At 35.0% G+C, this 11,604-nt stretch overlaps 1 protein-coding gene across 1 annotated transcript in view; it reads left to right on the top strand.

Moving 5' to 3' along the window:
• The window catches only part of Ptprq (protein tyrosine phosphatase receptor type Q), a 227,017-nt gene that overhangs the window by 55,626 nt on the left and 159,787 nt on the right, over positions 1-11,604 (top strand). The window contains exons 18-20 of the mRNA XM_008852127.2: positions 5,939-6,099; positions 6,786-6,931; positions 11,128-11,296. Coding sequence (XP_008850349.1) covers positions 5,939-6,099; positions 6,786-6,931; positions 11,128-11,296 — 476 coding nt within the window. The remainder of the gene's footprint in view (positions 1-5,938; positions 6,100-6,785; positions 6,932-11,127; positions 11,297-11,604) is intronic.

Raw genomic sequence — 11,604 nt, forward strand, 5'->3', positions numbered from 1 at the left:
TTGCCTAATAAAATAACTTTCATGAGGATGATAAGGTATCATTTTCCCTTAGTTATGTAAATGACATATATTTTCAAATAATACACAGTCCTTGCATTCTGAAGGCAGAGACATTAAACAAATGAATTTTTTGTTATAACACTACATTTATTCTCTTAATTCAGTTTGAGTTTAGACATGATGTTCTGATAAAGTAATAAAAGCTTATTTATTAACTATATTCAACTTGGAGTTATTTAGCAATTTTGCTTTTGTATATGTCAGTAAAATTTAACAATTTTCCCCCCACATTGTCACATGAATATACTGAAAGGCACTGGCAAATGACTATGGTAAAAGTGATGCTAAAAATTCTAGCTTACATAAATCTTGTATTGAAAATGGTTCTCATGGGCTAGAGAGATGGTTCAGCAGTTAAGAGCATTGGCTGCTCTTGCAGAGGACTCAGGTTCAATTCCTAGCATCCACATCGTGGCTAACAACTGTCCATAACTCCAGTTCCAGGGGATCCAACATCCTCTTCTGACTTCTGTAGGCATTGCATGACACAGGTGCACTTACATACCTGCAAGAAAAATACTCATACACATACAATAAAAATAAAGAAACCAAAAATGGAAAATGTAAATAATCTTCAATTTCCTTAAAACTATGAGGATTAATACTGAATCACATTTTACAGATGTATATTAACATTTCTACAGAGACAAATATAAAACCTTAAGTGATTGTAGATTATTAAATATATGATAACATGTTAAGGAACACAATTAGAAAGAAATTGCTGAAAGTGTTTGATTAGGATTTAAAGTGACTTAATAGAGGCTGGCATAGTGGCTTGTGCCCCTTATAGTGGCATTTGAGAGGCTGAGACAGGAGGATCATGAGTTTAAGGCCAGCCTGGGCTACATACTGTAATCCTGTCTCAAAAAAAAATCACCTAATGGTTTAAGCATTATGTATAAATCAACACTTGCACTTTTGACTGGGGATTTCATTCTAGAATGTTGGTGGAAAACAGATCAGTGAGTTAGAGAGCATGTCATTAGAAGTGTATGGAGGATGGCGTCTCTCTGACTTTGAAGAGGTTGGCAGGTAGTGTCATTGAATGTAACATTGGGGTTATGTTTAGAAAATGGAAGAAGTAAAGATAGGTAGTTGGAGCAGTTGAGTAAAAAGAGTACTTATTTTTGAACAATTAGTTAATTTTTTTATTGAACTTTTGCAACTTCACACAACAGTTCTTAATCAAATTCAGACCCCCTTCCCCATCCACGCCTCCCCTACACCCCCACTGAACCTCATGTATTCCACTGTACATGTAAAGTCCTGTTCATTCAGACGTTTGCACCCACGTGTTCTTCAGAGCAAATGGGACACTGGAGTCCAGTCAGCCGATCTAGTGATCATATATTAAATCATGCTCTCCCTCACCCAACAGGAATCAATCTTGAATATTTCTCAGTCTATTGTTGGCCTGCCATCCATTTCTCTCCTCCCCTCTGGGCCCCCACTCAACTGAGTTGACTTGGGTCTCATGCTCTATGCCACAAGTTCACATGTACAAGCTTCCAGTGGCCTGGAAGCCTCAGCTTCCCTGTGTTCATGCACGAGCTCTGGCTCTTACAATCTGTCCACTCGGTCTTCCACAATGGTCCTTGAGCCGTGGATGGATGAGGTTCCGCATAGGAGTCCCATCTTACACTCTACAGTCTCTTATTTTTTAAAACTTGGGTAGTTATGGCCTTCTGTGTGCATCATACTTGGTGAGAGTTGAGAGATGTGCCAATTTTCTCTCCACCTTTTATTCCACTATGTCCCATGAGCCTTGGTTGTAGAGGTTCAACTGTAGATGTACTGGGAATCTCTCAGATGCATGTTCTGTGTCTGACCGGATGTAGAATTCCGCAATAGCCTCCATATGTTGCAAAAAGAAGCTTCTTTGATGAGTGTTGTAAGGTATGTTTGTCTGTAAATATAAGGATAGATATTTAGCATATAGTAAGAAGCTTCATTTGTCTTCAGGTAGGAAAGAGATAGGGTTTTCTCTAGGATCTATGTCCTCTCCTGCCATGTGTATTTGGCTGAGTTTACAGTGCCACCCACCCATGAGCTCCCTCTTATTGAGAGGGCTTCAAGTCCAATTAGATGGCTGTTGATTGCCCCCTTAAGATAAAAGTGCCGTTTCTGCACCATAGAGGTAGTTTGCCATACCAGTCATTATGGTTATTAGGCTTTAGGGCTGGGTTGGACCATTGATTGTTTTTCTCCCTTGGCAGTTTGCAATCATCATCTAGCATTATGATAGCAGAACTTCAGTTAGAAGGCTATCAGGTCAGTTCCTGCTTCATTGTTTTAAGTCCTGTACCCTAAGTATGTCCTGTCCTCTACAGTAGAATTTTATCTACTAGTTCTGGGAGATAACCAAGAAGTTTAGCAGTATCCTGTGTTAGTTTGGGAGTCTCCTGGACCACTTTCACCATCCGCTCTAAGGGCGGTCTCTTCTGTCTGACACTGTGTTCCCTGCCAAGCAACTCCCAGGTATACATATGCATTAATATTCAGATACTGTATGTGCTTTTATCATAGGGTTTCTAGGGCATCACTTTTCCTTCTAGGTTTCTTAGCCCCCCCAAGATTCATTCATTTCTACTCTTCTTTCTCCCATCCGGCCTCCCTCCCTTCCTTGTCACAGTGCTCCCATTATCTCCACCCCCCCCAGTACCACTCACCTCCCACCATCCTCCCTCTCCTGACTTCCCTCCCCCCCCACACCATGGCTCCTTGCATGTCCCTCCCTCCTCTGCTCCCTGCCTAGTACTCCATCTTTTCCCACCTCCCCCTGGTCCTGATCTGGAGAGTGGGAAGTTGGTGGCGGGGTGGACCACCTGGGGAAGGACTTAAGGATCAGAGTCCTGGCTGAGCAGGCCTCTAAAAGAGCACTTTTGAAGACTGACTGTGAGCTTTCTAGTGGGACTCTAATAAGTGGGAAATTCATTAGTGGACACTAGTTTATATTAGGAAGAACATGGTTTTATAAATAGTCAAGTAAATGAATATTAGTATCATTTGGACTATCAGTACTCAGTGAGTGAAACAATTAACCTAGGATATTTAAATAATAGAAATAGTTTGGAAAAAAAATTCATAGAAACAAGATCAAGCCAAGTTAGACTAACTATATAAAATATAACAGGAAATGATGAAAATGGGAATTAAGATCATAACCTTTCATTAAGTTTCAACCGTGGACAGGAAAGCATGCCTGTTCATATTTAAAGAAATGGAAATTAATTTTGACTTTCCCATGTGATTTTTGTTTGGTGATTTTTTTTTATACTAAGTTGTTACTCATCGTGGGTTTGATGTTGTAAGAGTCAATGGAATCAGTAAAATAAAGAAACTCTCATGCTCTAGAATTTGTGATCTAGGTATCAGAATGTGCCAACCTTTTACAAATATATAAATTATCTAGGAAATAACTTTATCTCTAAGACTGAATTAATCCCAATCTAAGACATTTTCTTAATAGTGCCCATGATTTAAAACAAGAAAACTACATGTCATACATTTTTGAGAATAATTTCAAAGCAAATTAACATCTTTTGATTGCCACAATTCAAAAAAGCTTAAAAATATTATATCAGGTTTAGAATTAAACTAATAAACCGATTGTAGAGAACTGTCTTTACATTTTTTCTGTTTGGCTGATGAGGTTTTCTATTTTAGAGATTTATTTCTGAGTAACAACATATTCCTTAAATAGCATACAACTGTGACTTTGGACGTACATATTAGAGCAGCCTTGTCAGGTGGCCTCTTCATTTCTTCTCCATATTTCCCGCCAATACTCATTCTACTCATAAACTTTGCAGCCTGTCTTTCTAGTGAATATTTCTCTGCATCTTTGAGACTTTATTCGATTTTTCTGTTTTTCAGTCATGATTAATTTTGTTCATCACTTTGTTTCTTTCTTTGAATGTCTGTGGGAAAAGGTTACTGTCCTGTCCTTAAGGTAATCACATTGTTATTAATGAATTGCTTTATATGTAGTTTGTGCCTACTCTCTGCTTTGATGATAAAATCTGTGTCTCATTCATATTGATGCCTAACATAGTGCCTCACACAAAGTAACTGCTAACCATGTTTTGTCGAATTTTGCTGGGTATTGATTTCATACATTATCTTCAAATTAAAGAGTAGAAAAGGCATCGTGCTTGTCTGCAGGCACTATCTAAAGGCATATATTGTTCTCCATTTGAAAAACTATAATAGAAGAGAGAAGAAAGCTTAGTGAATAACTTATTTTAATAAATGGATCACATATCACCAATAAGCATGTGAGAAGATATACCATCTTACTCATGGCCAGAGAAGCAAACCAAAATGATAAAACCTGTCAATTTAGACTTGAATAAATTAAGAAAATTAGTAATATTAAGATCTTCATGAGCCAAAGGAACTGTCACATGGTATTGCTGTGATTCAAAGTAATAATTTAAATTTTGAATGGCAATCATTTAGAAGCAATAATCACTAAAAGAGTAGTGAACTCATTTGACTTAATGGTTACAATAGTTAACAATCAGAAATAAAATTTCCATAATGGGAAAATATATCCTTAAGGATAGCTAAAGAAACAGAAAAGCAAGATAATCTGAGAATTAATTCAGAGAAGAATAGCTGAGTAACTGTAGCATATCTATATGATGTAGCTATAAAGTAGAGTGATATAAACTATTTTTACTAACATAGTAAGTCAATATAACATGATACATATGAACAAATATTTTTTATGTGAAAATAAAAACATGGTAATACAACACATAAAAACTATTATAATATGGCAAGCTCATAAGAATGGAACAGAGTTTAAAAACCAACCCAGCTAATACTGAGAGTAAAAACAGCCCGTCACAACAGTGTCAAAGCTGGGAGGAATGAACTCTCCATGCTATGGTTTTGCTTACTGATGGCTCCTTGGACAACAGAGATGCTACACCTCGGCCCATAGATCTATGAGCTACTATTAACCTAGTAGCAGCTCCCAAGAGTTAGGAAGACAGAAGTAGGTCCTCAGTGAAAGTTCATTTCTCTCTCTTCTTTTCACTTTGTTCTCAGTTTTATAACAAATTACCCAAGATAAACTGTGACCTCTATGAATTTGTTTAGTGCAGGTATTTTTCTGCCTTATTCATAAATATACCGTGTTCTTGCAGAGGATCAGAGTTCAGTTCCCAACACCCATGTCAGCTCACAACATGAACACCTGCACTCATGTACATACACATACCTACACACAGACACACATGTATACATGCAGCTAAAAACTACACTAAACTAAATAACTGAGCAAAAAAAAATTAAAAGAGCTTTCCTTTGACTTATAGTTTCAGCAGATTTGGTCTATCATGGAATGCTCACTGCATGGCAGCCTGGAAGCAGACAGAATCCTTGCACTAACATTCGTTCTCCTTTTCTACCTTTATTCTACCTAGACCCTCCACCTATGGGGTTATGACATGCACAATCATGATATACTTTTACCTATGCCTAATCTTCTCATGAGTCACATTTGCGGAGGCATCCAGATGTGTACCTTTTGGGTGCTTCCCAGTCCAAAGAAGTTGACAGTCAAGGTGAACCATCATAAGAGCTATTAAAATAGGCCCAATCCAATTGTAATTGCAAACATCTTATTAACACTTAACTGAATTACTAAATAAACTTGAAAGCAACTGAAGCTAATTTATTGAAGTATTCTGAAATTTGCTATTTGCATTGTTTCAGAATAAGTGACATTTTTATCATGTTAACCCAATAAATTACTGTATATGAGTGTTACTTATTTTCAGTGTAGTTATCCTAAAAAATATGTTGGTAGTATTTAATTTAAAAGTCAAATTTATAGACATTACCTTTTCTTTGTCTCTCTTAGGGATAAATCATCATTAAAAGCTGTTAATGCAACTGAAGCATCATTAGAACTTTCAGACTTGGACTATAATATTGAATATAGTGCCTATGTAACAGCCAGCACCAGATTTGGTGACGGGAAGATGAGAAGCAGGATCGTTAACTTCCGAACACCAGAGGGAGGTGAGTTCTCAGGGATGTAAGTCAATTTAAAGACTATCCTGCTCAGAAAAATATCATATATCTAAATATATTATTATGCCTAATGTCCATCATTAGCTGGATGCAAACTGCATCTAGTCCTAGCAATGTGAAATCTAGGTAATCTGTGTATGACTCAGTTTCCTTTTTGTAAAATGGAAACAACATACTATCACTTTCCTGGGTTCTGATGAGGATTAAGTAAGAAGATGTTTGTGGATGCTCCAAGCAGGGCACTTAATGTGATCAGCATTTTATGTGAAAGAAAGTTAAATATAGCAAAATAAAATACATGATGCATAGACTTTTGTTATTCAGTTTCAAACTGTACATTAAAATAAAAGTACTTGTTAGTGTATTCTGTGTTGGAAATTTGTTATAATGTTGTCTACAAACCCAGACAAGTAGGCTTTTCAAGCCAGAATAGTATTTTATGAGTAGAAACTATGTGTCCTTTGTGGGAATATTGTATGGTAGAGTAGTAGGTGAAAGCTCAGTGTACTGTATCGATTTTATTTCTGACATTTACATGGATATCAATTCTAATTTAAGATTTTTTAAAAAAATAATAATTGCCATTTTAAATGTATCAACTGTAGAAAAATTCAGACACTTAAGACATGACTCATAGTCATAGCTACAATTTTTTTGAATTGTTTGTTCTATAGCACCCAGTGATCCTCCCAAAGATGTCCATTATGTCAATCTCAGCTCTTCATCGATAATTCTCTTTTGGACACCTCCTTTAAAACCTAATGGGCTCATACAATATTATTCTGTTTATTACAGAAATACTTCAGGTACCTTTATGCAGGTAAGAGCTGAGTATTATTTTTATATCTTTAGCTTTGCTGCTAATGTAGATTTGCCATGGTAGAACACATTACTTTCTACTGATAATTGTGCATGGGCGTATTTTCTAAAAGTCCCATTGGTGTGGAAATAGTGGTGGAGAAATGTCAGATACATTTTAATTTCTCTCCCTGCACACATACTGCATCACACATACACATCACATCTCTCTCTCTCTCTCTCACACACACACACACACACACACACACACACACACACACACACCCCATATTAGCTTTATGTGCACTGACAGCCGAGAAGCTGCCCCTCATTTAAATTCTGCATGTTAAGAGAGTCCTCGATTCTATTTCCTCTAATAACTTTTCTTTTTAAAGAACAATGGTTTCTGGGATGGAGAGATAGTTCAACAGTTAAGAGCACTGGCTGCTCTTGAAGAGAATCTGGGTTCAATTCCCAGCACCCTCATGGTGGCTAACAGCCATTCATAACCCCAGTTCCAGGAGATTTGACACCTTTGTCTAACCCCTGTGGGTGCTGTATGACACAGGTGCACTTACACACATGCATGTAATACACTCATATACATAAAATAAAAATAATAAGGAAAATATTTTTTAAAAGAACAATGGTTTTACTTCTCAAATTATTTCTTGGCTAAAACCATGTTTTAATTAGTTTCTATGCAACATGAACAGTTTTAGTGGCTAAATATGCTTGTGTATTTTTCAATTGAAATATTTTTAATTATTAGACATAATGTTTTATTATGATAATGGTATTATTACTTAGTATCAGATATAATAAGAACACTAGGCATGTAGTTGCTAGTTTGCGGATGTAGGTCATGGGATGATTATCAGTTCAAAGACAAGTGTTTTCCGAGATGTTAATGAAGAAGTAATGAAATAGCCAAAATGAATTTAGCTTAAAGAGATGTTTTAAATTTGTCCAACATAATTATATGATTTGCCCAACTAAATTTTTCACAGATTTCCAATATTTGAAAAGGACAAAATGAGAATGGTATGATTCAATCAAAGACAGGGAAGTTGGAATATAACCTGGGCAATACTAATTTAGAAGAAATATTATAATGTACACCATAAGTTCTTTACTGGGAAAAATGACTGTATTTATTTGACTCAAGTGAGTTTTCCGTCTCTTTTATTCTCCTGTTTGTGGGGAAAAAAAGTGAAGATTAGTGAGGCGATGTATTTATTTATCACCACAGAGTTGTTTCTAACTTCACAATATTACATTACACCATTAAAGGTGGTCATTTAACAACATGCATTTAACAAAAGCATTCAAAAATCGTTTGTTTAGTAGGCAATCTTAATGGTTTAGCCTCTATACAATTTACTTGCACTTTGTGCAGTAATACAGTTTGGTTCTTTTGTCTACATCTGAACCACAAATTTTAACCATTTTCAACTCATCTATCTAGCCTCTATACAATTTACTTGCACTTTGTGCAGTAATACAGTTTGGTTCTTTTGTCTACATCTGAACCACAAATTTTAACATGTAACTATGGTTTCAACATGATTTTCTAAACCTACTTATTCAAACCTGGGTATGTAATATGATCCCATTTTCAACTCATCTATCTTAAAACATGTTATCTTTTATTGAGTAATCTTAAGAATGCTTTTAAGTGTAACAGCTGCAAGAGGGCACAGGCTAACGGTGTTAAAATATTTCAGAAGTAGTCTCATGTTTCCTGATTTTCATTTGAGCTTTAATGTACTCCTAAAATTAATGTTAAAATAGCATGCCTTCTCTACCTTGTTTTCTGTTTTGAATTGTTAGAACAAATACTTGGAATCAAAATTAAGTAGCAGATTAGGTGTATAGCTTTTTGCTTGTTCCTTCTCCTCGGTACAGAACTTTCTAGAATGCCCAATACTTAGAATGCTACATTTTCCTCCTATTCCAGACATTTGGTCCATGTCTTAGTATCCTTGAAGAACAGGGATATGTGACATTCATCTTTTCCTAATAGTCCCCATAACAGTGTCATGAATAGGTTTGTATTTTAATGGAAGGAACATGAAATTATTGCCACAGATCAATATTTTCAGTACTTGGCTGTAATTTAGGAGCACTTGAGTACAGACTGCAGCAATTGCTCTGTGTTCCTTGTGGAGTTTAACATTTCTGTGAATATGGCTATCCCATAATCTAGCTTCCTTCACTTGTCACACAGTGTGTTGATTATAGGGAATTACTCTTCCATTATGCAATTTCTACCAACTGTGCCATATAAAATTTTAAAGTGTTAGATTAAGATTGGCTGCTTCATCGAATTTGTAAACTTCAGGCAGGAGAGAGGCCTCAGCTGTTAAGAGCATTGACTACTCTTACAGAAGACTTAGGTTCAGTTCCCAGTACCCACATGGGGGCTCACATATCTGATGACCCCCAGGGATCTGATGACCTCTTCTGGCCTCTGTTGGCATTGCATTCACATGGTGCCCTTACATACATCCAAGCAAAATATTCATACACATAAAATTAAAACACTTCAAAACATCTGCTAATATTTTCTGACTATATTTACATAAACAAAATAGTGTGGTTGTATTAGCTTATTTGACCACAAAGACCTTTTAAGGCAAAAATTGGGTAAATACATGAATAAAGTAATAACCTGGACAGTTTGTATAATTTTGTAAAGTTTTTGCATGTCTATGCACATTTATTTACACATCCAACAAAAATGAATTTGGGAGTAATTAAAACAATTCTTTACTTATTTGTGACATTTAAAGATAAGTAAAATGAATTCTATGGCAAAGTTATTCTATGTGTAAAGTAGATGTATTGGAAAAGCACCCAAACTCATCTATCATATTTTCTGTTACATTGTTAGATGAGTTTAATATGTCTGTTTTCAATAAGTCACTACAAAAATCAAAGCAATCATTTTACTGCACTGGTAAACACTGATCAAAGAACTATAAATTCTTGCTGAATTCAATTTGTTGAAAAATTACAGAATAATTCTAAATATAAACTTAGTCAAATGTGCTATTCTATATTAAATATTTAAGTGAAACAAATTATCATTGCTTTTGTTGTGTGCCAGGCATAGTATTAAGTAATTGTGTGATTCATTGTCATCTAATAAGCCTGAATTTAGAGCTATAAGACTTAAAGTTCTCTGTGTAAATTATAATTTCCTACATTTGTTTTTTTTTTTACCAATCTAAATTTAACTTTACCAATGTAGGATGCTGCACACATCAAAGTATCAGTTCATAGAGACCAGTCATTCCTTAAGAAAAAAGATAAAAGTGTGATTATGAAAAATTCACTTATGCGCATTGACCCTCTTTCTTTGCTATGAATATATACACGCTATTTCTAGTTATGCGGCTAGATTTCATACACTTGTTTTTTTCAGACAATCTCTCCCCCTGTAGCACTGGTTCTCTGCAACTCACTACATTGTTCAGACAGCCCTTAAACCGGTATACTCTTCACCCCATCTCCTAGGTGCTAGGATTACAGATGTGCACTACCATTTCTTGCTAACTATATGTCTGCATTTAAATCTATTTTTTTATTTTAGAAGTAATTTTGTTTGATTATATGTTTTAAAGTTTGGGTCAGAAAAGAAATAATTGCATAAATTCCTTAAATATAAAAGTCTTAAATTTTTCTTTGTATAGTAGAGAATATATCTATTTGCTTTGACTTTGTTCTCCACGACTGTAGGAAAGAGAGGATCGCCTAGAGAGGGAGAGTAGTAACCATGAGTTTGTAGATAGAGGCAAATACTCTCACAATTCTTCCATAATTAATAGCAAGAAGAAAATGAAAAGCTTTTTTTTAATATTCTCAAATTCTTGGAAAATAGTCAATGCTTTGAAAAACACTCAAATGTTTCCTAAGGAAAACTGAGCCAGATCAGCACAGTTGTAGAATTCTCACTTGACCATTTGAACTTTTTTAATGTTTAAAGCTTGAATGTTTTTCTTTTTGGTATTTTATGAATTAATTTGGTAAGAAAACTGTTACTATCTAGTCTACAAGCATATGTCCATGTAATTATTACAATAAAATATTTCATGCTGGTTATACTAAAATTAATATATTAAAATGAGAGACAATCATTGAGCAATAACTACTTTGCAATGTTCATGCTTACTAAACCATTCTGAACTACTAAAAAATATGTTTATTTTTCAGAATTTTACACTCCTTGAAGTAACTCATGAGTTTGACAATATGACCATATCTGCAATAATAGATAAACTGGCAGTATTCACCTACTATACATTTTGGCTAACAGCAAGTACTTCGGTTGGAAATGGGAATCAAAGCAGCAACATAGTTCACGTATACACAGACCAAGACAGTATGTAAATGAAAACACTTCCTAATCTTTAACTGGAACATTTAAAAACCTTATAGTTTTGTTAGGAATTTCCCTATTTGTATATATTGGTAGTAGAATCCATTTTAGATACATTTAGTTACTTATCATAGGAGACAAAATGTATTTGATATAGGTTTAAAACTATTACAATTATAATAGCCTCTTCTAGTCACAGGGCTCCTTATCATACTTTTGTTAAAATTCTATTGTTTTCTTTGATTTTGAAAGATATCACAGCCATCCAAAGATGGGCAAGAAAAATGCTTCCATATGCATGATGAATTTCA

This window comes from Nannospalax galili, unplaced genomic scaffold (genome assembly GCF_000622305.1).
Source record: "Nannospalax galili isolate Female #2095 unplaced genomic scaffold, S.galili_v1.0 scaffold390, whole genome shotgun sequence".
In the NCBI taxonomy this organism is placed as follows: Eukaryota; Metazoa; Chordata; class Mammalia; order Rodentia; family Spalacidae; genus Nannospalax; species Nannospalax galili.